Raw genomic sequence first — 26,929 nt, forward strand, 5'->3', positions numbered from 1 at the left:
GAAAACACATCCCTGCTTGGTTATATGTACCATCATTGATGAATTCCTGGCTACACGAAGATTTAGAGCATGTTTTTGTCACATTCGTCATCGTCATCTCGATGTTATTTTGCCTATATGTCTCGGAGAACCGCTGTGTCTCAAAGCAATCTCTTCTTTGCCAACGTTCTCCATGTTGTGGTGTTATAGTTATGCAAGCCTCCGGCACATCGATGATGGCCGGGACGCATTTCTTGTGTATATATCTCAATCGAGATACGAGACTAGCAGCATGTTAGCAATGCCAATCAATCTGGCCGACACTGAGCGCCACAGTGCCGCACAAAGACGAAACGGTCTGCCATATAGCTGACAGGATAACAGACCACTGAGCCGAACTGTACTGCAAAGTGTCCTGGAATATACCCACCCAAAGCCAAAGACATACAGGTAACAGTGGGAGATCGTAGCACATAGTACCACCAGATTGACATCTCCCGGGCACATCCAGGAACCCCGAGTTTTCCTCGCCAATAAACTATGTCTAGCAACCATCCAAAGGAGCCAGGGGTTACAAACACGACACATAGCGGGAAAGAGCAGTTAATACACACAAGAGCCTACCACTCAGCCTACCATCCCACCAACAGCCTGCGCAACGTGGGATATGCGATCGATAGCACCACTAGCCATGAGAATCACACAGAGTGTCGCTGCCAAAGTATATCTCACGATATAGAGAGGTATAAGAAATGCATCAATCCCCATACCACCAAATAGAAACAGTGCATAATCTATACATGCACAGCACCCATAGGGGCAGAATCAGGCGCCAGTGGGTCATATAAAATGAACATCTTACCCAGTGCACCAAATGCACTCGAGCAAGCCTATACCCTCAGCGGGTTGCCACCGCTAAAACGATCAAAGGAGCCGATCCCAAGAAGAAGACCATGGCCCACACGCCACAGCAAATGGATGACAGCTAAACTGGATCAGATGAACGCTCGACACCTACTGAGCGATAGGAGGTAGCACATGGCCGACGCGCGCACACCAAAGGCAAGCAGAGGAGGAATCTTCATTGACCACACCTGTCCGTAACGGAGAATCGGGAGTCGATAAGCAAAGCCTGCACACAGGGTGCGATACATAGTCAATCAGCAGTCAGCCCCGACTGTAATCTAATCTTATAACTGGAAGAGGCCCCTGCTGTCCCAAGTAAACACACAATGGAGGTAGCATCAGCATGTAGGACCTGGATGACGTTGTAGTGCCGGTCGAGAATGAGGACAGTGCATGCATGCAGCACGCCTGCGGTGTCTCCCGAGATCCAATGAGGTGCACCGGGTAGGTTGGCAACAGATGAATCCGAGACAGAACTAAGGTTCTGTCACTTGCCAGAGTCATGCCTCCCCGCCTGCTCAAAGAAGACCCCGGTCCACTTCCATGTACATACTCGTAACACATATATCCTGTGTTGGAAGGGGAGTCCCGCGGATCGGGGGGAACGATTGTAGTAGGCTGTGACGGAGCATCGCGCAATCAATAGTCTCATTTATAGATGGGGGAAGATTAATTAGCTCAGGCTAGAGAATTGTACAAGGAACAAGGTGTTTGTTTGATCGCATACCATCGACTAACGCACGGAGGACGGGATTCCATGCCGCTAAAGCAGCCACCCTCTATGGAGCGAATCAGGCTGCTATGCATGAGTGAACCAAAGCTCTGAGGGCTCGGCTGGTCAATGCCTGTAGGTACCGCAGGTACAATGCTGTCACATCCAGACCTCGGAGTATGGACCAGTATCCCGAGTTGGAAATACTAGACGTGACACACCGTCTGCCAGTGGGCTGGCCGTGCTTCCAGACATGGTTAAATCCTTACTGGTTCGATCTGACAACTGGAAAGAATAACATAGTAATATAAGCTAGGTACTAGATACCTAGTACTGATCTAGCACCGTAGCTGGAAAGGATGATGATCAACAGGCGTGCATGGCCCCCGGAGAAACTTGACATCAGATCGGCTATCTTGAAGTTCGATGGACTCAGAATGACCAGGTTTTCGGTAGCCCCAGGTTCAATGGAGACATCTAGGTGGGTACAGTATTAACTCGACCATGCGGACGGAGCAGAATGGATAAACGAGGGAGAGGGAACTACACCTTATTACGTTCTCCACCCACCGACCGTGGTGCCTGGACAGTACAATACCCATAGTACTGAAAGTCCGTCCGTAAGGATCTACTACAAATTACTGCTAGCCCAACTACCACCACTGGCAGGCACCGGATTTGCGGAGAACACAGACCTCGTCAATCAGGAGGAGGTTCTGGACCCCCATTGGCCATAAGTACAGCAGCGGCCGAATGCCATTTGGGCCAATGGTATTTGGGCTGGAGTCTGGTATAGCCGATCAATATTCCGGTTACCTTCAATGTGAGGCTTCTGTACAGGTAGAGTGCTGGATCGGATACGCTCAGATTGAATTATGTGATCGTCAAGACGATGAGGCGGCGAAAATAGAGTTGAGTGGAAGGCGACAGTCATGACATGACCCATGGAACAAACGATAAAGTGTTGTAGGGTCTGCCAGACCCGGTGGCTGGTCGCACTGACAGGTGTCTCTGGTATTACAGCAGAGATTCCCAGCCCGATAAGATGCGACAAGGTCAGCCATACATGATCGCATGCTGGAGAAGGCTAGCACCAATCATCAATGCGACCATTTGCTTGTTTTCCCTTCATGTATCCTGAATGGTAGACCGTTCAAGCAATTTGAAAAGAGTCAAACAGACACGGCGAAGCCACTCCCGAGCCCCTACTTAGCTGTACTAGACTCAGGAGAATTAATTGGGCGACGGTTGCAGCAGAAGAGAACCAGGGGAAGGAAGGAGCTGAGAAAGGAAGAATAGCGCCATTGACTCGTTGATGCTGCTAGGACGGAGAAATAGTCCCCTACGTAATGGTCGAGCCCGCGGATGGGTTGCTTGGCAAAGCAAGAGGGGAGAAAAGACAACTTAGCGACTGGCACCTGGCACTGGGCAGAGTTAGTAGACTGCCTAGTAACTTAGCTACCATAGTAGAAAGACGCCGCCGCCACTGCTGGGTTGACTGCGACTTGCAGCAGGAGCAACAGCAGGAGCAGCAGGAGCATCTCTTCTTTCTCCTTTTTTAAAAAGGTTTCTGTTTTTGCTTGGAGGGGGGATCTTTACTTCTCTACTTGTTCATACGGATACACTTTTCTTACTCTTTTTCAGATCTTGTTTTCTGATCGTCATCCTGTACGAATTACTTACCTACTCTATGTCTATGTATTTTACCTCAAGCAGTTGGAGGAACACATTATAATGCATTTCCTGGGCTGTGTTGACAAGTGATTTATTAGCATTTCAGGCTATTATGCATATATCTGGTAGTTAGCATCTGCTAACGTACTCTTTTTATTTCTTCCCTTTTCTCTTTCACCCTTTTTTTAATTTTCTTTTTTCTTTTTCGATTTCGCCCCTCCACCCCCGGGTCGGGGCCCAGTCGCCGAGACCCAGGGATACCATGGGAGGATCTCAACCAATCCACGATGCCAAGCAGACCCGGATGGTCGGCCGAAATAGCTGGTGTGGTCTGGTCTCGTCTGGTCGATGGGGATGGAAGGACGGAATCGATGGATGCACTACCGAGGGTTGATTCCATTCTAAATCGAGTCTACTGCTCATAAAAAGAGGAGGCGATATCTCTTAGTATCCGCCATTATAGTAAACTGTCATCATCTATGGAGACAGAGTCATTATCTGCGTCGTCATAGTTATCTCGTTTGCATCTGTTAGTATACAGTGTAGTAGTTAATACAGTAGTAGTATTTCTGATTGGCGAAAGAGTGCATGAGTGAATGTACAGTACACACCAGAACCCTCTCCCGATTCCTCTTTTCTATCTTTCCCTCTTTCTTCCGCTCTACTCTAGCCCTCAACCGATCCTTGCCTTCCACCCAGTGGACATGCATCCCCACTGACCGGGTAAAATACGTTCATAGGCGTCCCGAATGGGGGCCCAGATTCTCCCTTCCCAAAGTTCCAAGTAATCTCCATGCGGCATATCCTTTTGTTCTAAGGGTTCAAGAAGAGACTGTTTGGAAGGGATCTCGACTGGTGTATGCAAAGAATATGTTCTGTGGCTGCTGGTGGTGGTGCTGGCAAATGGTGAGCTAGTTGATACAGTACAGTAGTGCAGCAGCAGCAGCAGCAGCAAGAGCAGCAAGAGCAGTAAGAGCAGTAGCCGTCATTGCGACTAACTTACGGCCTGACTAAGTTGCAGTGACTTAAGTTAACTAACTTACTTACTCCGTAGTTGAGTTAGTTAAGCTAACAGTAACTTACCCGTGCCGACCACGGACATGTCTGTCTCTCCGGCTACATGGTAGAGTACGTAGTATTATTGCTGGGCCTGCTCCCTTCCCTGGTCATTTTTTTTATTCTTCTTATTCTCATTCTCTCACCCTCTCCTCTCTCCTGACCTATTTGTGTTTTTACTACGGAGTATTATGGTAACCACACACACTTCAGTTCAGTTCAGTTCAGTCAGTCAGTCAGTCAGCCAAGTACAGCAGTTAGTCACCATAATTACCAGCACTACAGCACCGCCAGCACCACCACTGAGCAATACCCACTCTTACACCAACTACGTACTATTCCCCTCCCCCTCCCTCCATCACTCCCTCCCTCCCTCTCCCCCTTCCCCCCCCCCCCCAAAATAACTAAACCATACCCGCCTGACAAAAGCCTGCCTGACCAGAGTGTGATCTTCCTCTGCCCCTCCATCTTCTCTCTCTGATAATTCGGCCGCCTGTGAACACTCCCCGTCACTTACTCATACTTCCTCACCCGACCGAGCTGGTACTGTACGAGGGTAGGTACTGTACGAGTACCAACTTACCAACTTACCAACTTACCACTTACCACTCAACCAACTTACCCGATCTTTCCTTTCCCATTCTCTCTCTTTTTACTACCCGCCGAACCGCCCGCAACCTCGAATTCCCTCTTATCCTTCCTCTTCCTCTTCTTTTGTAATCTCCGCCCTTCATCCACCTTCCCATTCTCTTTCTCTCTCTCCCCCCCCCTCCCACTACCCACCACTACCTCCTCCACCACCACCTCCTCCTCTTCTTACTTCCTCTTTCCTCCTCCTCCTCCTCTCACCTCCTCCCTCATCTAATCCTTTCCATCCCCCTCCTTTTCTTTTTCTCTTAGTCTCTTTTCTACTTCCCTTTTATTTCTCTCATTCCTGCCCGCCCATTATCAACGGTCAATACTCACTACTACCCCTCCTTTGAAGCCACTTTTAATTTTAATTCCTCCCACTCAGTATAATACCCTCCTCCGTCCTGACCAGTCCATACTGGAAGTCTTCTATACCTTATTATATACCCAATTGTTATCGGTTCTCGGTTTCCGTCCCCGGGTGCTTTACTTAGACACTCCTTACCTCGATAACTCCTATACGCGAAGGTTTCCCATCAATCCGGCCTGCAGACATATTGAACTTTGGCCGCATCTTCACACATTGTTCTCCGGGCGCATTCATCGGCTGCATCCTGGTGCTGCAGCAGTTCCACCACACAACGATTCTTCGGTCCTGTCCTCGCCGTTGTCAGGTACACGGTTCTTCGGCGCCACTCTCATCGGCTCGATTCATATGGCTGCTATCGCTCTCCGCCGCACCGCGCTTCACAAGTGATGCCGATCCACTCGGGCGTACCATTAGAGCTTCACGCCAGCTCTCGCTGAACAATAGTTTCCGTGAGAAGGTCAGACCAGGGCAGAAAACCGCTCCCTCGTTCACGGAGGGAAGGAGATTTGATTGCACTGCCAACGCAAAGCAAAAAAGAATGCCCAACTGAACTCTGACAAGGACTACTACAATTGAAACATGAAAATGGACCGGCCCCCTTCAATCGCAGGGTCGGAGGAACTGGTGAATCTGGTCGCTCGAAATGGTCAGGCATCAGACAGCACCCTTCGACGAGTCTCCGACAAATCGAATGAGGCTTTGAGCTCCTCGCCAACATCAACGGAGGTTGACGTTCGACACGCCATCACTAGGCCTCCGAGTGCCAAACTTCCCTTGTCTGGTGACATCCCAGAAGGACAACCCTCGCTGCGGCACCCATTCCCTCACCTCTATCACTCCTCCAGTACCTCGAGATCCCCGTCCACGCGGACGTCTTCCAGCTCGTTACAGGCACTCAATGAGGATGTAGTGGTCGATGCTCGGTCGGATCACGGCGGCATCGGGCGAACTCCCATCGCCCGAAAAATGGTGCACCTGAGTCAGTCGGATATGCCACCCGGCGATTATCCTGTCTATCCTGACCAGTCATACGCCGTGCTACAATCCCAGGTTCATCCCACGTACCAACCTCCCTTTCTACGCACCCGCAGCTCTTATCCATCTCGGATCGAGGCGGCTTCTCGATTCCCTCCTGCACGTGCGGCGCGCACGGCGGGCAATACACCCATCTCTAGCCCCGGTCTTTTTTCGGTGCGCAGCCCTCGCTCAACTCCTCCGATCGCCTCGGATGACGAGGGTCGGATAAGTAGCCCATATCTTCATCCGACCCATCTCCAACCACCCAAAGAGTAAGTCCTGGCCCTCATTCCATCCAAGTCGTCATTCTCTGGGGCATTTTCTTGTCTTGGTGAAGAGCTCGCAATTGACCAGCCGGACAGGACCCATACAGCGGAGGTAGACCGCGATTTGATCACCGGTAACAAGCTGATTAATCAATACGAAATCCTCGAGGAGCTCGGACGTGGAGAACATGGAAAGGTCAAACTAGGTCGCCATGTCACGACTCGACAAAAAGTCGCCATTAAGATCGTCCAGCGATACTCTAAGCGTCGTCGCTTAGGAAAGCTGGGCAATCCGGAGGATAAGGTCAAGAAAGAAGTTGCCATTCTGAAGAAAGCTCGACATCCAAATGTTGTCAGTCTGCTGGAAGTGATCGACGACCCTAATCGCCAGAAAGTATACATAGTTCTTGAGTATGTGGAGAACGGTGAAATTATCTGGCGCAAGAGAGGTCTGCGGGAAATCGTGCATGTTGATAAGCGCCGATTAGAGCGGGAAAAGGCTGGCATTCCCGAGACCCCTTCGTTCATGGAGGAAAGCCAGCAATATGTGAAAACCGCCCGACATCTCCGTCGTCAACGCGAAAAGGCACGCGAACGACTCGAAGCGCAGGCCGCATTTGCACAGGAGGCTCCTATCCCAGCTTGGAGTCTAGAGCATGGCGCGGAGTCCGACGAGGAGCAAGACGAAGAGCCTGGCATGGCTCGCGTTCCGAGTCGATCCCTGATGTACCATGATGAAACCCAGTCTTCTCCGTGCCATTCTTATGCATCGGGTCCCGAAGCAGCATTGGCTGCAGTCGAAGGCAGCATGTATGGTGCCTATGCGGATTACTCTTTCGATAGAAGATTCAGCACGGCATCTAGCAGCTTTGGCTACGCTCCCTCCGAGCCCGAGTGGCTCAGTGATGATGATGATATGTCTTATGTACCCTGTCTAACGTTTGCGGAGGCGCGTAACGCTTTTCGAGACTCGCTGTTGGGGTTGGAATACTTGCACTTCCAAGGTATCATCCACCGCGATATCAAGCCAGCCAATCTGCTGGTCACCAGCAATTACCGAGTCAAAATCTCCGACTTCGGGGTATCTTACCTTGGCCGGCCCATCAGAGACGAGGATGAGGAACATATCGAGGAGACAGACGCGACTGAATTAGACGATGCAAGAGAGTTGTCCAAAACCGTGGGGACACCCGCCTTTTATGCACCGGAATTGTGCTACACAGGTGAGGATTTTGTAGACAGTCTCGGTAGCGCTCCCCGAATTACTGGTGCTATTGATGTCTGGTCCCTTGGCGTCACCCTCTACGGCATGATCTTCGGACGTCTACCATTTGTCTCAGATGACGAGTATAGTATGTTTCAGACTATTGTGAAGAAAGAGGTGTTTATACCCCGAAAGCGCTTGAAGCCAGTCGAGGATAATCCTGATGCCGCCAGCCAGTGGCCGCGCTTCGACGACTACAGCAAGCGAATGGAGGATGAATTGGTGTACGAAGACATTGACGATGAGCTCTATGATCTCCTGAAGCGGCTGTTGACCAAGGACCCAGTCAAGCGGATCACGGTGAAGGAGATCAAGCACCATCCTTGGATTCTCTACGGCCTTCCCAACCCCCGAGCTTGGGTCGAAGAGACCGACCCCGGATATCAGAGCAAGGGCAAGAAAATCGAAGTGTCTAACGAGGAAGTCACCACGGCTGTCAGCAAAGTACCTCTTTTCCAGAGGGTACGATCCAATGTCGCGAAATGGTCGAATTTCCTGACTGGACGATCGAAAGAGAAGGATAGTCGCAAGCGCACTCCCAGCAACAACTCCGCTGACTCCGGCTCTGCCAAGTCTCTCTGGGAGGGGCGCCGCCACAGCCTTAGGGGCGATGAAGATTTCTCGCGTTCAATCCGCCATCTTCGAGATGGCGAACACCCCCTTTCACGGAGTGTCACCGCAAGTCCCATTGGCCGGGACGAGCAGACCTCTTACTTCATTCAATCCGGATCCAACCCCTCACATGAACGGATTGCGCGCCCCGACCCCCCGGAGCGCGCGACCTCGACCTTGTCCACAGCCGAGTCTGCAAAGACTGTGAAGCCACACGACTCCAGGAATTCACCAGTACCACAACGGACGGGCACGCCTGTCTGCGTAGAACATTCGGGTACTACGAACTTAAGTGGACTTTTTGGCGGCGCAAGCCGTCGGCTAGCACGTGGACTTCAGCCTCAGGATTGGCGATCTGATCGGTCCGTTTCCGGCGAGACGGCATCTTTGGAAAGTGACCGCCACTCGGAGCCCAGTTTGGCTATTAGTGTTACTTCTGCGCTTGGCCACATGCAACATCCTGCCCTGCGTTCTAACGAGGATCTACTTTCGATCCCTCATGAGCATGCACTGTCCTCATTCCCAGGTCACCGTCGCAATCGCTCCCATCAGCTTCCAGGTAAACACGCCGAACCCTTCCATCTCACTCGAGAAGCCTTGCTACGGAAGAGACGGAGCGGGATGGAGTCGACATTCGACATGGACCATGTGCCGACCCGTGGCTCCCATGGACCAGACCACGATACGCTCATTCCACCGTATGATGTTTACGCGCAGGCTACCGGTCCCTCTGTTGAACACTTCATCTCCGGCGAGTCCTGCTTAACAACCTCACCGCCCTCGGCTGCTACTATCTCTTCGTCCTCGGTGGACGAATATACTAGCGGAATGTCTCAGCGAACCTCTCATGCGAGCATCCCGTCCGTGGTGTCAGGGGCATCTTCTATCTCGGGGGAGGGCGGTACCCGAGACAGGGATTGTGATTCTACAGCTAAAGTACCCTCAATTCTCCGTACCGACGACACTGTGAAAGCCCCGCCTCTCAGCCTCTCACGCTCGACCGAGGATGATGAATCTCGGTATTATTGCGATGATGAGGAAGAGTCTGAAGGGGACTCAGAAGACGAAGGCCTCGTGATCGGCAAGAAGAGGACCACCCCCCAGAAGCCTATCATTCGGTCGGGACTCCCAAAGTCCTAGTCCACGGTGCGTTTCTCGATGGCGCCTTTCCCAGGTACCTGGCACGGACATCTCGTTCCCTGTCTGTTTACTACTTTTGATGTCGTCGTTTCATACATCGATAATGAGTCTCGGGGGGCTCCTTCCTTCACCGAACATCTCGCCGCTTCTAGTCGACAGGGGCTTACATATTCTTGCATGTATATCAATTAAGTTCTGTTTTCTTCTTTCTTTTCTTTGCCTTTCCCAGGCATATTGCATCACTTCCGTGGCTCACGGGAAGCTCCTCTTCTGGGACTGCGTGTCTGTTGGCTTACGATTACATTGCTTGTACATATATTTGCATGGGTGGCATGATCATACTTGGTCTGGGTTTCATATTCAGCTTCGTGCTAGGCGACATGCGGAGGGATTGCTCCGCTCGTCTCGGTTTCATTTGCCTCTATAGGTATATCTCCGGTTTGCGTGCTGCATTGGGTCTGGGGTCTGGGAATTCCTGTATCTAATGCTTGATATCTGGGACGTGGGATCAGGATATAAACATTGCACCTGATTGTTTTTTTTTTTTTTTTTTGATATTTTCTTTCTATCATGATTTTCTGTCCTTGTACCTCCGAGTTGGATTTTCAAGTGACTTATGACGCGCAAGACGCGATGTGTTGAGATGACAGATTTACATGATGATGTTGATGACCAGGTGGGAGTCGATCTACCTAATATACCATGTTGCGCGAGAGTCCTCTCTTTCTTTTTCTTCCTCTCCCCCCAAACTCTCTCACTTGCTCTTTCTCTCTTTCTCTCTTTCTCTCTTTCTCTCTCTCTCTCTCACACACACACACACACACACACACACACACACATACATACACATCGGTTGAAATCCAACCCCATTTATAGACACTCCCTGCCCCTGGCGTGTCGTGACGCAAGTGAAACGGAGGCTGAAACGAGCCAAGAGCGGTAGATCGGTTATTCTGCCGTGCCTTGGACGAAGGAAGTAGTCCAGGCCGAGGCCGAATTGCTGAACTACTCCATTGCTCGGCCGCTCATGCCTCTTATTTCTCTCAATTGGCAGCTGACAGCTGCCAGTCGCTGTCACGCAACCCTCCTTCTTAAGCGAGGATGGGTTCCTTTTCTTTCTCTTACGTCTTCAATTAACTGTTCTGCTATTACCAAAGCCAGAAATGAGGCCACCGGCGTGCCACCGGCCATTCCCCACCGGCCACTCAATTCTATTCCTCCACCAATGACTCTGCCGCTCCGACTTTCCTCGAATCTCTTTTGAGTCTGGCAGCGCTGGCTACTGTACCCCAGCGTCATGCTTCGGTTAGGATAAATTAAATCGTGGAGAAATCTAACGAGCTTGGGGCACGCTAAGGTGTGCAGACCTGGTTCTTCACGGTTTATGCTCCGTCCACAGGCTAACTGTCGGCAATGGGCAGGGCACGCATGACTGCTGCCATCTTTTCATCCATTCCACTCCTTTCGACGCCCATAAAAAGGCGCATGGGGGCCCTTCTTCCTCATGTTCTTGTCTGAAAGTACACTGCCTGACTAAAACCCCCTCTCAGCTCAATCGTCATGTTCGCTTCTCTGCTGCTGGCTGCGCTGCCCCTTCTTACCCACGCCGCGCTCACCTATCGCGGCGCAGACATCTCTTCTCTCTTGCTGCTTGAAGATGAGGGCTATAGCTATAAGAATCTCAATGGCCAAACCCAAGCCTTAGAGACAATTCTCGCCGATGCTGGCATCAATTCCATTCGTCAGCGTGTGTGGGTGAACCCCAGCGACGGCAGCTACGATCTGGACTACAATTTGGAGCTGGCCAAGCGGGTCAAGGCGGCTGGCATGAGCCTTTACCTGGACCTGCACCTGAGTGACACATGGGCGGATCCTAGCGACCAGGTGAGTCGGTTGCATCGTAGCAACCATATAGTCGAGGTGATGGCTAGGCTGACCGTGTTTGGGGCAATAGACGACACCTTCCGGCTGGTCCACGACCGACCTCGGTACTTTGAAATGGCAGCTGTACAACTACACGCTAGAAGTATGCAACACTTTTGCGGAGAACGATATTGATATCGAGATCATCTCGATCGGCAATGAGATTCGTGCCGGTCTCCTCTGGCCTCTGGGCGAAACGAGCAGCTATTCGAACATCGGCGCACTGCTGCACTCGGGTGCTTGGGGAGTGAAGGATTCCAACCTGGCGACCACGCCCAAGATCATGATCCATTTGGACGACGGCTGGAGCTGGGATCAGCAGAACTACTTTTACGAGACCGTTCTGGCCACGGGCGAGCTGCTGTCCACGGACTTCGACTACTTTGGTGTTTCCTACTACCCGTTCTACAGCGCGTCGGCAACTTTGGCATCCCTGAAGACTAGTCTGGCGAACCTGCAGTCGACCTACGACAAGCCGGTGGTGGTTGTGGAGACGAACTGGCCGGTCTCGTGCCCGAACCCGGCGTACGCATTCCCCTCGGATCTGAGCTCGATCCCCTTCTCGGTCGCGGGCCAGCAGGAGTTCCTCGAGAAGTTGGCAGCCGTGGTGGAGGCCACTACTGATGGTCTGGGAGTGTACTATTGGGAGCCAGCCTGGATCGGCAATGCTGGGTTGGGTTCGAGCTGCGCTGATAACCTGATGGTGGATTACACCACGGACGAAGTGTACGAGAGCATCGAGACTCTCGGAGAGCTCTGAAAAGGGGCGAAAGATAAGATTTTTGACTTTTGTAGGATACTAGTATGATTCAGGATGTTGATGCGTCTGGAAATTGTGGGGAGGGGAGGGGGGGATGAGTGCTCCGTCAGCTAAGCTAACTACATAGTAACTAGAAGGTAGTTAGTTTACTCCAAGTCTCCAAGCGACAATGACAGACCATTTGCTACTACTCACCGCCTGGTAAATTAGGGCCGGGGTAAAACCAGGCCAGGGTCATCTTGAGGTTGGTATAGAAGATTTGCCAAGGAGTTGAACTTCTGTCCTTGAGTAAAGAGAACTGCACCTTGATGATTTGCTTTTTGATCTACCATGAGTTCTTTATTTTATCACACACACACTCACACTCACTCACTCACTCACTCTGTCTCCGTTCGCGTGGAGAAAGGGGGGGCTGTGCAAACGTGATCCAAACGCTTGTCGACCGCCCACTTGACGTGCGGCAATTTCCGGGTTCTGGTTCCGCGCGGGCAGCATCAAACCTTCAGAAAGAGAGGGAGGGCCTTTGTCTAAATCCAAATGCGAACCCTATCTTCTTAAGGCCAGGAGCTTGAAGCTCCTCTGGAAAGGCTTAGATAATTGACCAACCAGGTTCTCCTGCTGGGGAAACAGTGAGCATGTAAGACTGGTTGGTGGTTCCTGGCGCGACGCCGGACTACTGAGCTATTCACGCATAGCTAACTCGCTGTAGACCTGGAAGGAGGCGGAGTTGCTTGAACCGTCCGTCTCTGGTAAGTGATGGGCTGGGAGAACGAGACAAGATTATCACTGATTGGGTGGGGACTTTTTTTGTTTTTTTGTCGCACAATTAGGAGGAATACGAAGGGCCCTGATTTAATTTGGGGGGGGCAGTTCCTTTCTGATTTCTCTAGAGTTAAGGTACGGAGTAGGCTAGATGGAGAATCGTTCTCTTTTGATGCCTGAGAACCCGAGAAGAATGATACTGCGTACCGTGAGGTAGGCTGCTGTGTTGTTGTATGGGGATTGCCTCGCTCGAGGGGAAGTCAGCCACTCAACTAGCTGCAGCTCCATCACGAAGAATCGGATTTGACGTTGAAGACGATGCTGAAATATTCTGTTTGTCTGTTGTGCTATGTAGCTGGATTCAGGCCCCCAAACTCTGGGCATGGCGGTTGCAGCGTTACCTTCTTTCGATAAGTCAGCGGCTCGCCCATGGGGATAGTCCAAGTATGTACAGTATGTACAGTACTTGTAATTCATGATCACATCGATTTGACAGGATAATATAATAAGGTCTTTTTCTTGGCTAGTCGTATCGCGAGGTAACTTATAATAGGATCTGGAAGAAATAACTTGGTTCATTTAGGGTAATTACTGCTGCTGCAGAGTACTGCTCTTGGAAATCTGCCTTGCCGGCGGCGTCACGTAGTTGGGTAAAGGAGGTAAAGGAGTATGATTGTGTATTGTACAGTACTATACTGTACTTATATTTTTTAGCACGTGCCTGTCGCCCAGTCAGGCAGCCAGGCTGTTTGTACTGTACTGACTGTACTGACTGTACTCTGTACACACGCGCGCACTGCTTCCTTTCTACTTCTCCCCCCTCCTATTATTCGAATCCTTCTTCCTCTTGTTCTCCTCCTATTCTTGCTCTGGGCTGCATCTCCTGGTTCTTCTATAAACACAATACCTTTACAGATTGCTGCTGTTCCACAGCAACCACAGGATTGGATTGTATCTTGCACGTCCCCTGCTGCCCGAGAATGTGAAACTCTCCCGACCGACCGACCGATTGACCGACCGACCGATTGACCGACCGACCGCTGATGCTTGCTGATGCTTGCGCCACGAGGCTGAATCTTCTCTGTCTCCCTCCTCTTTCGTGCTCCCCCTCCTCCCTTATTATTATTATCGCTGCGGCCATTTCATCTCCCCCTCTGATCCACGGTGCCTTGAGTACTTCACGCCAATGACAGCTCGAATCGCACCCCCTTGACTTTACTTGCTGTGCCTGGCCGTGGATTGAATCTCTCTCTCAGCTTCTCTTGTCTGTCGCCCGCCCTTCCTGCCCCATCTTCCACCTTCCCCTCCTCCGCCCGCCGCCGCATCTGACTCGTCTGCTTCCCTCCTCTATTGTAACTACTCCCTACACGCTTTCTTCTCCTCTCACCTCCCCGGGCCTCTTCTTAACCTTCCAGTTGTATCTTTCGCTCCTTTCCCCCTGCTGATGACATCCAGTCGGATTTGATCTATTTTCTTCTTCCTCACCACAGCCTACATCGCGTGGGATCTATTTTTGGGATCCCCCCCCGTCGTCATATTATGGCTTCTCAAGAGACGCTTCGCGATTCGGGGCAGTCTTCGGCCAATGGACACAATCGCAGTCCTAGTCCAGCTCACAATCCACAGCCTTATAATGACCCCTCATCGGGCTTGACCTTGGATGTTTCGGTCGCGACGACCACTCAATTCCCTGCCTTCACCAACGTCTCGCAACCTGATTCTTACGGCTACAACCCCGCCGCCTATCTCTCCGCGCAAACGCTGGCTCCGGCCTCGCAGAACTATTCTCAACCCCTGCAGTTGCCTCAGTCCTTCAATCCCAACTTGGTGCATCAACTAGATCAGTCGACGGGATTTTCCATGCACCAGCAACAGCAGCAACAGCTGCCCTCAGAGGAGAACTTCTCAACCTTACTGAATTCCAACCCAGCCGACTTTGACTTTGCCCTCTATCAAAACCCCAGCCCCAACAGCACGGCCGCCCCCGAATACGATTCACCGCTGATGCTTGATCCTCACGGGCAGTCTCAACCCGCCAACCACGGAGTCAATCCTGCCGACCTGATCAGCCAGATCCCCTCTACCCATCGCTCGGCGTCACCGCAGTTGTCTCCGGTCTCGCCGCAAGACTATCACCAGCACTCTTCCCCCGGCCCGATGTCACCTCCGACTTCCACCCCTGGGACCTACTATACCCCGCAGCATTCCCGGCATACTTCCTTGGACCCCGCTACCGCAGCCTACATGTCCGGCAACTCGCATCACGACTGGCAGGCAGTTATGGGTAACTCCGCATTCCAGGGCCATCGCCGGGCTCCTTCGGAGGTGTCAGAGGTTTCTTCCGCCGCCCCCTCGCCATATATGTCGCAGCATGAATCTTTCGATAGTTTCGATAACAACCCTTCTCCCCTCCTTGCGCCGCAAAACGACCCCGGTCTGTACGAGAACGCGTTGGGGATAGAATCCTTCACACTCTCGGAGCATCAGCAAGCGCATTCGCAACCAGCATTGAGTCCGGCACACAGCCCCTATATTTCACCGCAGTTGATGCCACAGCAGGGAACGGACATGATTCCTAACGTTCCATACATATCTGCGCCCGCTCTGAATTCGCAGTACCCGACTCCCCCGACTGACATATACACGGAGAGTCTGTCAGCCCAGGGGAGCACTAGCCCTGGAGACATGGGGCAGGCGTCCCAAATGGCGCCTCCTTCCATCAATGTTGAATTCGCACCCCCGTCCCAGAATTCAAATCCGCCTCAGTCGAAGCCAGCTGCAGATTTGGACTCTTTGAGCCCACCAGTCGCCATCCGTAAGCGTTTCCGCCCGGCCCATTTTGCTTATTGCTAACGTGACTTGCTGTTAGGATCTCGTATGCGCAGTAAATCAGATCCCTATGCCCACCCAGCCTCGCGCGCACGCTCCTCTTCGACCTCGGCCAGCCTGGAGCCGTTCAATGTGTCATCACCGCGGTCGCTGTCACCCTTCGATCCGGTTGGGCGCCAACCTCAAAGCAACCCCAGTTCTCGAGAGCCGTCACCGTCGCGGTCTCGTCGCTTATCGACGTCATCCATTGATAGTCGGAATTACATTCTAGGACTCGCTGATCCTCAGCGTCCCGGTGCGAATCTCAATGACTCGAAGCGAGTCCAGAAACACCCCGCAACATTTCAATGTCATCTATGTCCCAAACGCTTCACCAGAGCGTACAACCTTCGGTCCCACCTGCGAACCCACACGGATGAGAGACCATTTGTCTGCACAGTATGTGGGAAGGCCTTTGCGCGACAGCATGATCGTAAACGACATGAAGGTCTCCATTCCGGGGAAAAGAAGTTTGTCTGTCGGGGCGAGCTGTCTCGGGGTGGTCAATGGGGCTGCGGCCGTCGCTTCGCACGTGCCGATGCTCTCGGTCGTCATTTTCGATCGGAGGCTGGTCGAATTTGCATTAAGCCCCTGTTGGATGAGGAATCTCAAGACCGAGAGCGCTCGGCTATGGATCAGCAGCAGCAGCATCTTCAGCCGATGCCTCCTCCGTTGATGGTTCCAGGCATGGACGGTCAACCCACCGGGGCTTTCGTTCTTCCCGCCGCTCTGCTGGCCCAATACCCAGCCTTGCAGACGTTACAATGGGATCAGATCCCTGCCACAGCGGATGATCCCAGCGACATTGGGGGTCGCAGTAGTTTCGATGCAAGCTCCGGCGGCGAATTTGGGTTCGAAGATGACGAGTCGGGACTGAGTACAGTGTCTGGCATCAGCGGAGGCTATGCGGGTGGCGCGGGCATCTATGACATGAATAGCCAGGGACATATGCTTGGGATCAACCCGGGTGAGACCACTTACCAAGAGACCGACTGGAGGACATGAGTCCTTTCTCTGCAATTTGCAGGGCTTGACATTCTTGAATCCATCTTCCGCCTTGGCCCTGCTCCTTTGTTTTGGTGCTTGGTCCCGATTCATCCATTCCCCATAGCTAGGGACCAATTTCGTCATGGTTGCGATTTGCGATAGAAGGATTTTGGCGTTGAGACTTGGCTAGGCGATTCTCCTCAGGCAGACGGATCCCTGCTGACGGCCGATGAGACCTTTTCAATATTTTTTTTCCCCATCTTCCTTCCCCTTTGAATCTTTCTCTTCTTTATTACTATATGTGACCACGAAGAACTTTGTTGGCTTTTCATACCCATAGGAACTGCACCAGTTGGATTTGTGCGCGAGATATATAAGATAGTCCTTAATTGGAAGGGCATGCTTGATTCATTGATTCCTTATTTCATATGTTTGGGACTGTTTTTCTCCGGGATATCCCTTTTATTTTCGCTTGCATGCTTGAATTTTGGATTCATACTACCTCTAGACACAAACCAATCTGTGACTGATCAATGAACTATTGTGTAGTTTAGTGACAGTAAGGTGAAAGGTGATCATTGAGTACTGTACATACAGTACATACAATGTACTGTATGTAGAGTAACTAACATACTGATTGATAACGAGGGCGGTCGGTAATTATCACATGACGCAATTGTCTCTCCCTTCCCTCATTCTGCCGTGTCTCTCCGCATTTCTCACCTTTCTCTCCTTCTCCCCCAAAAATACGTATTGACTTTCTAGTTTTCTCGCTTTCTCCGAATTTCCCTTTAAAGCCACAGGGAGAAAGCCCGGAATTCACATTCTACACTCTACTCGCTTCGTTTGTCAATCAAATGCGTCGCGCGGCTCTACACGCTCTCCGTACCGCCCGTCGCGTGCCAGCAGGATGGAAGGCTACTGGTAGGAAACCGTGCGCGGTGTCCTTCTCCAGCAGTCCTAATTTCAGTATCCGTCCATCCTCCTCCTCTTCTGCGGGCAGATATCCCCCCTTTCTTCCTGCCACATTACAATCTTCGATGCATCTCCGGAATTTTTCACTTGCAGTGATTTCCACGGTCGTTGCCTCAGGGGCCTGGTATGCGTATCAAGGAAATGCCGGTACCCAGCCGACAACGGCCTTGAACGCAACAACATCCGCCTCGCAGATCCGCTCGATTTCCTCCACAGCCGGCGCTCACGCTGAAGATCCCGTGGAAACCACCCGCCGTGCCCTTCTGGTGGACAACGACCAGTTTTATACCGCTACCCTATCTGGAGAACAGCCCCTCTCGAAGCACACGGACGATTCCGACCGTCGGGTCCTCGAGATGTTGACTCCGGAACAGGCGACCCAGAAACTGCGGAAGAACGAGGAGTCATACCTGGTGAATCGCGGTCAGGGTGTGGTACGGTACGACATAGTCCAGGTCCCCAGTAACTCTCCTATCGAGGATGATCATGCCGAGAAGGTTGTCGAGGTGCCATCCTCGGTGGCGGCAGCTCAAGAAGGCCAAGCCAACAGTGATTGGATGTTCTGGGGCGTATTCGATGGTCACTCGTGAGCCACCCTCCCTTCTCCCAAACTAGCAAACGCTCACGGTTCCCTGCAGTGGCTGGACTACTTCCGCTAAGCTGCGCAATGTCCTCATTTCATATGTTGCTCGGGAGTTGAACTCCACCTACAAGGCCGCAGCTGCGGACCCATCAATCCTTACTCCGTCATCTGAAGCGGTGGATGCTGCCATCAAACAGGGGTTTGTTCGCCTGGATAATGATATCGTGTACGAAAGCGTCGACAAGGTGTTGAAGTCGAATTCCCGCCGTGTGGCGGCTGAGATGCTGGCTCCCGCTCTTTCCGGCTCCTGTACTCTGCTGGCTTTCTATGACTCCCAATCAAAGGATCTGAAGGTCGCCGTGGCCGGTGATTCGCGGGCTGTTCTGGGTCGTCGGGGCCCGAATGGAAAGTGGTCTGCGACAGCGCTCTCGGAAGATCAGACTGGCGGCACTCCATCTGAGATGCAACGTCTCCGCCAGGAACACCCGGGAGAACCCAATGTTGTCCGCAACGGCCGGATCCTCGGTCAATTAGAGCCTAGCAGATCGTTTGGCGACGCCTTCTACAAGTGGAGCAAGGAGACACAGGACAAGATCAAACGGCAATTCTTCGGCCGCACACCTCATCCGCTGCTAAAGACTCCTCCGTATGTTACCGCCGAGCCCATCATCACAACGACCAAGGTTGAACCTAGTCGCGGTGACTTTCTCGTGCTTGCCACGGACGGTCTCTGGGAGATGCTGAGCAATGAGGAAGTTGTTGGGTTGGTAGGGGAGTGGGTTGACAAGCAGCAGCAACAGTCCGGTGGCAGCAAGGCTTGGTTGCGCAGTTGGTTTGGATTTGAAAACAAACAGCTCCCTGTCGAGGCGACCGCCGAGGCCGGCACAGAAGGTCAGCGCCGTCCTATCCGTCAGCAGCAGTATGATATCTCTGGTGCGGCCAGCCGATTCACCGTGGAAGATAACAACGCCGCAACCCACCTTGTGCGCAATGCTATGGGCGGAAAGGACAAGGATATGGTTTGTGCTCTACTGACGCTTCCGAGCCCCTATTCTCGGCGATACCGGTAGGTACCTCCTGTGGCGTCTTCGACGTGTATGTTGCTAATTTGTTTGATTCCAGCGACGACGTCACCGTCGAGGTCATCTTCTTCGGCGAGGGCCCTGACACCCGGACTATCACTGTGAACCAGGAGGCTAGTGCATCTGAGGAGGCCCTCAAAGCGAAATTGTGATTCAAGCAGTCACCACCACAACTCGAGAGATTTGACGTGAGCCTCCTTGCCAACAGTACAGACAGTCGGTCGGAATCATCGTTCGGAAGGATGGGTTAGATCCTGGCTTCTTCTCCATCACTCTTCTTCATTCTTGTTAAGTCCCGTTCTGTTCAAACTGAATACTGCAAGGATACTCTCTAGGTGAACTAAGTGATTCTGCTATGCAGAATCTATTTGGCATTACTTCCCGCGGGTCTGGGATGATAAAGTTTGTTTGAATATGCATTTTCGCACATAAAGGCTAGCATTCTATAGGTCACGATATGCTATTAAATACCTTCAAATGTTGCATTCATGATCCTGGTACGACCCACATTATGGAGCATCTTCCGGGTAGTCTTATGCATGGTGCAGAGGATTGTTGATTAAGAAACATGGTCGTCCCGGCGGCTCTTAGCAGTTCTGGTCTGCATTCGAGTCCTTGCAAGATAAGGGTATTGCAGCCCTTCATGCTTCACTTGCAGCGCCTCGACTCCGAACAACGTTATTGAGCGAAGTCAGACGGGATCAATACACATTAGGAAGGGCGTTCGGCCTCTCAGGGCCAAGAATCCGGCTTCTATCGTATGTTCGCCTCGCTCACATGAGCAAGTAGCTTTCGTAACACTCACGTCGTCGGAGATTAGTGACAGTTGCCCCTCAGCACCGTCAAGCTATTCCCACCGGCTGAAATGAGTATTTCATCCCAATGCAAGGGGTTATAACGGCGGGCGACTCTTGCCGATAAAATGGGTTAAAAAAACCCAGGTGAAGGAGCTCTCGGATTTTGAGGGTATACAGCCCCGCGCCTTCTTCACCCCACAACACCAGCCTGCTTCTGGGCTCCCTCCACCTGCCTCACCGGGGTCCTGTACAGCATAAGCATCCCCTTGCTCCCCATCGACGGCTCCTTCTTCGCTGCATCATCCAGCCCCATCATGCGATCCAGCGCCCGATTCTGCAGCGTCGCGATGTTGCTGCTCGTGGCCCAATACAGCAGCAGCGCCGCGGGCGTCTCGTAGAGATACGTCGACAGCCCGACGTTCAGCGCCATGATCTGGACGAAGGTGCGGAGCGCGCGGAGGGACAGGTGTTTGGGCAGCTGCGCGCGCGGCAGGTCCGCCAGCTCCGCCAGCCGGGGCACCTTCCACCCGATGTGGATGTTGAGGAGGATGGACGCGGTGAGCACGGCGGGCAGCACCCCCGTGGTGTCCCCGGCCAGGAGGTCGGGAAACCAGAGCGCGCCCTCGGCCGCGAGCGTGGGCTCGACGGGGACGCGATTCGCCGTGTCCGACCCGACCAGCCGCAGCAGCCAGGCCAGGAGCCCGCTCTCGCACCCCGCCATCGCCCGGATCGTCTCCATCACCGACAGCCACGCCGGGATCGGCAGCAGGAACATCCCCTTCCAGTACCGGCTGATCCCCAGCCGGCGGAACATCGCCTTGCGTTGGCGCGCGACCGCGACCGCCGTCTCCGTCCGCACCGAGGGTTGGCGGCGCCCGCTTGATTCTTGCATACTTTGAAATTGTTGTTGTTGTTGTTGCTGCTGCTCCCGCTTCGCGCTGATGCTCGAGCGGTAGTAGTTCTGCCAGCAGGCGAGGAGCGGTTGCGCGGCTTTCTCGCGGCGCCCTTGGAGCTTCGTGTAGATTTGGATCGGGAGGGCGATGAAGGTTCGCACGATGAGCGCCGTTAGCGGGATGGTGTAGGCCCACGGTAGGCCGGAGAGGTTGTGGACGCCGTGGATCAGCCAGGATGAGTCCATGATTTCGGCCAGGAAGGGAGCTGGTCGTGTGGGGTGGAAGTGGCGTGTTTGGTGTCGGGGTGGTGGTGCTCTTGTTGTTGTTGCTGTTGTTGTTGCGCGGCGGAGGAGGGTTGGGCGGGCGAGGCGCACGGAGTGGTGGTACATGGTTGCGGTTGGGTGGGAGGTCAATTGGGGTTGGATTTGTTGATTGATGTGTGTGTGTGTGTGTGTGTGTGTATTATGGGGAAAGAGAGAGGAATAATATGTACAAGGAGAAGAGGAGCATACAATGGATGCTGGGAGCAAAGAAGTTTGGAGAAGTTGTAAATAGGATGGATGGATCCACTATGAGTTAGAAAACGGCCGCCGAGATTAGTTACCATATGTACAGTACCAAAGTTACAGTACGGGACTAGTCACGTGCTGATAATACCACGACCAACTGGTCAGAAGCTATCTTATCGATCCTGTGACTCGTCAGCCGGCGGGAACTGCCTGCTTGAGATCCACCACTTAAGCTAGTTACGCAACTTATTTACGTATTTCTCCACGCTGTCAACTTACTTCCTTCTTTCCTTCATTCCTTTCGACCTCTATCATGTTCGTCCCTCACTGAACCATGATGCTGCTCATACTAAAGTCCTTCCTCACCCTTCTCGCCCTCCTCGCCACCTGCGTTCTCTTGCCTCAGCTACCCCTGGCCCTTCTCCGCCTGGTGCTCCGCGCTGTGGGATGGGCCGTGCAGAAACGAACCAGGTCTCGTCGCGAGTACATCGTATCGCGCGTCCGCGCCGAGGAAGAGGAGCTCGCCAGAAACAGATCTACCAAACCAGCATCGACAGAAGATGAGGATTGGGAAAAGGTCGATACCTCCTCTAGTGCCAGTTCCGGAACAGCTGGCACCGGGACCAGCGATGACTGGAATGGAATCATCGGGTTCTTCCACCCGTTCTGGTATGTCCCCTCCCTCTACACATGCTTATCAAAAACTAAACATCGTGTAGCAACGCCGGAGGTGGAGGTGAACGTGTCCTCTGGGAAGCCGTGAGAGCGACCCAGAAGCGCTGGCCCAAGGCCATTTGCGCCATCTACACGGGCGATCACGAAGTCAACAAGACAGCCATGCTGGAACGGGTTGCAGTAAGTCTCGTCCCTGCTCAAGAAATGCATGGAATCTGACATATCAGAACCGGTTTAATATACACCTACATGCCCCCACCGTCGTGCTGCTTTACCTGACCACCCGCAAATACGTGGTTAGCAGCATGTACCCCTACATGACTCTACTGGGCCAGTCCCTCGGCTCTCTAGTTGTTGCCTACGACGCTTTCAATCTACTCGTTCCGGACGTCTTCGTCGATACCATGGGGTACGCCTTCACCTTGGCCTTTAGCAAGCTACTCTTTCCTTCCGTCCCGACTGGCGCCTATGTACATTACCCCACCATCTCCACCGACATGCTTAGCTCTCTGGATGACCAGACTGGCACCAAGGGTATCAACGCCGGTGCTGGAAAGGGTCTCAAGGGCCAGGTTAAGCGCAGGTACTGGATCCTTTTTGCTAAACTCTACGGCTGGGTTGGCGGCCACGTTGACGTCGTTATGTGCAATTCCTCCTGGACGTCTGCCCATGTCCGCAGCCTCTGGGGTCCTTCCCGGAAAACCAACACTTTCGAGGAACCAACAGTCATTTTCCCGCCCACCGCGGTGTCTGAACTCGAATCCACTATCCACGTCGACGCCGCAACGGAGGCATCCCGGGAACCCGTCATTCTTTACATCGCCCAGTTCCGACCAGAAAAGAACCATCCTCTGCTTCTGCGCTCCTTCGCCCGCTTCCTCCAAAATTACCGCAACAAGGCTTCTTCTTCGGAGTCTGGAAAAGAACCCAAGCTTATTCTCATCGGCTCCGTCCGCCACGCCTCCCCTGATGAGACGCATATCTACAACCTCCGTTTGCTCGCCCACGAACTGCGCATTCGCGACAACACGACATTCCTCTGCGACGCCAGCTGGCCCACCATCCTTGAGCATCTCGCATCCGCCTCCGTTGGCGTCAATACCATGTGGAACGAACACTTCGGCATTTGCGTTGTGGAGTATCAGGCCGCGGGGTTGATTAGTGTTGTCCATGACTCCGGCGGCCCTCGTGAGGATATCGTCGTTGACCTTGGCGACGGCGCAACGGGTTTCCGGGCGAATATGGAGGACGAGTTTGCCGCTGCGTTTGAGGCCGCCTTGGCTCTTCCGGAAGAAGAGAAGGTTGCGATGCGGCTGAGAGCGCGCAAGTCTGCGCTTAGGTTCACCGAGGAGGAGTTCTCTCTAAAGTGGATTAAAGAGGTTGAAAAGTTGGTGCTGTTGAAGGGAAACCAAGGGTGACAGATAGCAGATAGTTCGTTGTCAGGTTACTTTTCTTCCTGTGTGATGAAGCTGGCGATGCGTGCTTCTATACTGGGGTAGGGTAAAGTGGCAGCTAAATAATGTTTGCATCTTCATACCACAAGCTGTTCGCTTAGGCCATATGAGATCTGTCTTGTAACCATACCTCAATGGCGCTTATATCTCCTTGAGTGCAAATAGTGAGATGATATAAATATATCTTTCGTCCGTCCAATCTAGCATGAGCACATCGAATACATAAGTTATCCGTTACAAGGAAACAAGTTAACCTTGTGGAAACAAACTATAACTACTCCGTAGTTAGCTGGCAACAAAAGATCCCGCCGCCAAGCCCCTCTCGGCTGTGTCGTCATGCCCCGCGGAATTAATTATTCATGCATGCAGAGAGACATTCTTTTATCTTTTCTGCTTCCTTTTGGTACACCACCAGCCCCCCACCTTCTCCTCTACCAATTGGCTCTATTTTCCCTACCCATCTTGTCCCACGAGAATCAATCCCGCACTCCTTCGAATGTCCTCTCGTGCCATCCGCAAGCTGCAGAAGCAGCGCGAACAACAAATACAAGCCGAGCAGGAGAATGACGGATCCAGTGACGATGAGCTGGTCTCGCGACCCGCAAAGCCGAAACTCAACGCCTTCGACCTTCTGAATTCCTTTGGCGACGGTGATGAGGAGGAAGAAGATGATGATGACGACGCCGACGCCGACGCCGACGCCGACGCCGACGAACAGTCCGAGAAAGAAGTTGAGGTGTCGGAGCTGGTGACTCAGCCCGCGCAAGAAGCGAAGGAGGATGAGGAAGAAGATGAAGAGCAAGAGGAAAGGGAAGCTGCCAGAACCGTGAAGCCCGCAGGCTCGGGGAAGAAGAATAAGAAGAAGAACAAGAACAAGAAAAAGAAGGCGACCGCCGCCGCCAACGCCTCCTCCACCACCACCACCACCGCCACCGCCGCCAAAGCAGGAAAATCAGCCGGCGCAGTCACGACAGGCGAAGATGAGATCGACCGCGCGCTCAAGGCACTAGCTGTTGACCCCAAACACCCCACAGCGGGCGGGGATGGCTGGGGCCGTGATTCTTCGTTTGCGAAAACACCGGAGGATCTACTGGGCATCGATCCACGGAATCTCAATGCGACGAACGAGATGCGCAAGTTGTTTGGGAATGTGGTGCTGGAGAACTTTGATCAGGATACTACTGGGCCGGGTGGGCGTCGGAGGGATCGCGGACCAGAGACGCTGGACCTGGGACAGGCCCTGACGGGCAGGTATAGCCCCGCGAGCAGGGGCCAGAGTCTGGCTGGCGTGACGCTGCGGCGCAATGTCCTCATGCAAGGCAGGGATGAATGGCCCCGGGCGCCCAGCGGAGGGCTGGGTATGGAGCTGGTCGAGAAACGCGCGGACGGCAATACACTCTACAAGATCCTCCACAATGCTGCGTACACCGATGTGCAGAGGCAGTTTGAGATCTGCGTGGAGTCGATGGATCCCCAGCGCATGATCCACCTCTTACAGTACAACCCCTACCACATCTCCACCCTGCTCCAGGTGTCGGAGATCGCTAAGCACCAGGGTGATCACGCCGTCTCCGCGGATCTGCTTGAGCGGGCGCTCTTCAATATTGGGCGCTCGGCTCATTCCTCTTTTGGGAACCTGCTGAAGCAGGGACGGGCGAAGCTGGATTTCGTGCAGGAGGCCAACCGTGAACTCTGGCTTGTTGGCTGGCGGTATATTGCGAATCTGGGTATGAAGGGCACGTGGCGGACAGCGTATGAGTGGGCCAAGTTGCTTCTGAGTCTCAATGACAGTGATCCGTACTGCATGCGCCTGCTGATCGATCACCTGGCCCTTCGTGGCCGAGAGTACTCCCACTTTGTGGAGCTATGCACACAGACTCGGCTGAGCAAGGAGTGGGGGACTCTTCCCAACATTCAATGCTCGCTCGCCCTGGCATACCTGCGACTGAACAACCCGAAGGAGTGCCGCGACCAGCTCCGCCGAGCCATGTCCCGCTACCCATGGGTATTCTGCAAGCTCGCGCAGGAATTGGACATTCAGCCCATGCCCAAGCGCATCTGGGGCAAGATGCCGCCTACCACTGCCCACGAAATGCTCACCGAACTTTACATCTCTCGGGCCAAGGATCTCTGGAACACTCCGGAAGCGGTCTCCTTGATCGTGGAAGTGGCCGACACTCTGTCGTATGAAGAGGAGCCGGTCGAACCGCCGGCAATCACGCTGGACATTGCACGCCACGTCGTGCTTTCTGATATCCCTAAGGTCACGACTTTTCTTCCGGGACGGTTCATCTCTGGCAGGATTTCGGCGTCTGACCCTCTTCCGCCGCATGAGTCGGAGGCGCATCGCCAACAGTCCGATCCTACTCCGTCTTACCTGGCACAATCTCCGGCTGCGAACCGACCTCAGTGGCTTCGGGATCTTCTAGACCAGCTCAACAACGGCGGGATTCAATTCCCCGGGTTCAACCGTGATGGCGACGCTGGCGACGAGGTCATTGGGGACGAGGACGCATCGGGCGGCGGCGGCGAGACGACCAATGCACGTGGGCCCCCAGGCGCGGACCAGCAATCACAGCTGGAGCAGTGGCTGTTGGGCGACGGCATGCATGCGCTTCAGGCTTTCCTGCAGCAGTACGGTGTGGACCGAGGAAACTGGGGGGACGTCGTCGACTATTCCCCTCTGACCGAGTATGTGGATGGGTTGGACTCTATTCAGCCCGAGTCGGCACGCGAAACCTTATTGGCAGGCCCTATTCGCGAGGCGATGGGTGAGCTGACGGCTGTCATGCTGGAGGATGAATTGCAGCTGTTTCAGTACGGTGAAGAGGAGGATGTTTGATACCCTGATGGCTACTTGAGTTTTATGTGTAGGCTATCGTGAGACTAGTATTTATGAATTAGAGGGTAAGGCCAGAAGGTTGTGGTGTCAGCGACTATTCATCGAGCGTGAATTAAGTAGGGGTGATGTAGACCGGGGCATTAAGCGAGGATGAATGTAGATAGATCTATATCATATATCACCGAAAATATAT

At 53.1% G+C, this 26,929-nt stretch overlaps 8 protein-coding genes across 8 annotated transcripts in view; 6 read left to right on the forward strand and 2 right to left on the reverse strand.

Moving 5' to 3' along the window:
• Nucleotides 1–36, reverse strand: part of BO66DRAFT_471520 (uncharacterized protein) — a gene marked incomplete at both ends in the record, with an annotated part of 1,522 nt that extends 1,486 nt beyond the window's left edge. Inside the window, one exon of the mRNA XM_025652864.1 lies at nt 31–36. Coding sequence (XP_025504036.1) covers nt 31–36 — 6 coding nt within the window. The remainder of the gene's footprint in view (nt 1–30) is intronic.
• A 5,870-nt stretch (nt 37–5,906) lies between these two features.
• Nucleotides 5,907–9,626, forward strand: BO66DRAFT_322924 (putative serine/threonine protein kinase; the record flags this gene model as incomplete). The annotated part of the gene is made up of 2 exons (XM_025643785.1): nt 5,907–6,616; nt 6,707–9,626. The coding sequence occupies 2 exons, from the start codon at nt 5,907–5,909 to the stop codon at nt 9,624–9,626; spliced, it is 3,630 nt and encodes a 1,209-aa protein (XP_025504037.1).
• A 1,164-nt stretch (nt 9,627–10,790) lies between these two features.
• Nucleotides 10,791–12,387, forward strand: BO66DRAFT_392019 (arabinogalactan endo-1,4-beta-galactosidase). Its single transcript, XM_025647395.1, has 2 exons — nt 10,791–11,510; nt 11,581–12,387. The coding sequence occupies exons 1-2, from the start codon at nt 11,187–11,189 to the stop codon at nt 12,307–12,309; spliced, it is 1,053 nt and encodes a 350-aa protein (XP_025504038.1). The 5' UTR covers nt 10,791–11,186; the 3' UTR covers nt 12,310–12,387.
• A 2,223-nt stretch (nt 12,388–14,610) lies between these two features.
• crzA (putative C2H2 transcription factor Crz1) lies at nt 14,611–16,944 on the forward strand (the record flags this gene model as incomplete). The annotated part of the gene is made up of 2 exons (XM_025649295.1): nt 14,611–15,886; nt 15,941–16,944. The coding sequence occupies 2 exons, from the start codon at nt 14,611–14,613 to the stop codon at nt 16,942–16,944; spliced, it is 2,280 nt and encodes a 759-aa protein (XP_025504039.1).
• A 743-nt stretch (nt 16,945–17,687) lies between these two features.
• On the forward strand, nt 17,688–20,203 carry ptcF (type 2C protein phosphatase ptcF). Its single transcript, XM_025644705.1, has 3 exons — nt 17,688–18,487; nt 18,540–19,550; nt 19,607–20,203. The coding sequence occupies exons 1-3, from the start codon at nt 17,784–17,786 to the stop codon at nt 19,716–19,718; spliced, it is 1,827 nt and encodes a 608-aa protein (XP_025504040.1). The 5' UTR covers nt 17,688–17,783; the 3' UTR covers nt 19,719–20,203.
• A 179-nt stretch (nt 20,204–20,382) lies between these two features.
• BO66DRAFT_91798 (putative mitochondrial export translocase Oxa2) lies at nt 20,383–21,851 on the reverse strand. The gene has a single exon (XM_025653708.1). The coding sequence runs from the start codon at nt 21,643–21,645 to the stop codon at nt 20,554–20,556; it is 1,092 nt and encodes a 363-aa protein (XP_025504041.1). The 5' UTR covers nt 21,646–21,851; the 3' UTR covers nt 20,383–20,553.
• Nucleotides 21,852–22,025: 174 nt separating this feature from the next.
• On the forward strand, nt 22,026–24,086 carry BO66DRAFT_374481 (alpha-1,2-mannosyltransferase ALG11). Its single transcript, XM_025645598.1, has 3 exons — nt 22,026–22,434; nt 22,485–22,620; nt 22,668–24,086. The coding sequence occupies exons 1-3, from the start codon at nt 22,100–22,102 to the stop codon at nt 23,856–23,858; spliced, it is 1,662 nt and encodes a 553-aa protein (XP_025504042.1). The 5' UTR covers nt 22,026–22,099; the 3' UTR covers nt 23,859–24,086.
• Nucleotides 24,087–24,312: 226 nt separating this feature from the next.
• Nucleotides 24,313–26,842, forward strand: BO66DRAFT_392023 (transcriptional repressor TCF25 family protein). Its single transcript, XM_025647396.1, has one exon. The coding sequence runs from the start codon at nt 24,391–24,393 to the stop codon at nt 26,734–26,736; it is 2,346 nt and encodes a 781-aa protein (XP_025504043.1). The 5' UTR covers nt 24,313–24,390; the 3' UTR covers nt 26,737–26,842.
• The last annotated feature ends 87 nt before the right edge of the window (nt 26,843–26,929 follow it).

Source organism: Aspergillus aculeatinus, assembly GCF_003184765.1.
Source record: "Aspergillus aculeatinus CBS 121060 unplaced genomic scaffold BO66scaffold_24, whole genome shotgun sequence".
In the NCBI taxonomy this organism is placed as follows: Eukaryota; Fungi; Ascomycota; class Eurotiomycetes; order Eurotiales; family Aspergillaceae; genus Aspergillus; species Aspergillus aculeatinus.

Excerpts from the sequence above, each read along its gene's own strand:
- BO66DRAFT_392019 (XM_025647395.1), top strand. The coding sequence starts at position 11,187 with ATGTTCGCTTCTCTGCTGCTGGCTGCGCTGCCCCTTCTTACCCACGCC. Across the intron at positions 11,511-11,580 it reads GGGCGGATCCTAGCGACCAG|ACGACACCTTCCGGCTGGTC; the intron begins GTGAGTCGGTTG and ends TTGGGGCAATAG.
- ptcF (XM_025644705.1), top strand. The coding sequence starts at position 17,784 with ATGCGTCGCGCGGCTCTACACGCTCTCCGTACCGCCCGTCGCGTGCCA. Across the intron at positions 18,488-18,539 it reads GGCGTATTCGATGGTCACTC|TGGCTGGACTACTTCCGCTA; the intron begins GTGAGCCACCCT and ends GGTTCCCTGCAG. Across the intron at positions 19,551-19,606 it reads CCCTATTCTCGGCGATACCG|CGACGACGTCACCGTCGAGG; the intron begins GTAGGTACCTCC and ends GTTTGATTCCAG.
- BO66DRAFT_91798 (XM_025653708.1), bottom strand. The coding sequence starts at position 21,645 with ATGTACCACCACTCCGTGCGCCTCGCCCGCCCAACCCTCCTCCGCCGC.
- BO66DRAFT_374481 (XM_025645598.1), top strand. The coding sequence starts at position 22,100 with ATGATGCTGCTCATACTAAAGTCCTTCCTCACCCTTCTCGCCCTCCTC. Across the intron at positions 22,435-22,484 it reads GGGTTCTTCCACCCGTTCTG|CAACGCCGGAGGTGGAGGTG; the intron begins GTATGTCCCCTC and ends AACATCGTGTAG. Across the intron at positions 22,621-22,667 it reads CCATGCTGGAACGGGTTGCA|AACCGGTTTAATATACACCT; the intron begins GTAAGTCTCGTC and ends CTGACATATCAG.
- BO66DRAFT_392023 (XM_025647396.1), top strand. The coding sequence starts at position 24,391 with ATGTCCTCTCGTGCCATCCGCAAGCTGCAGAAGCAGCGCGAACAACAA.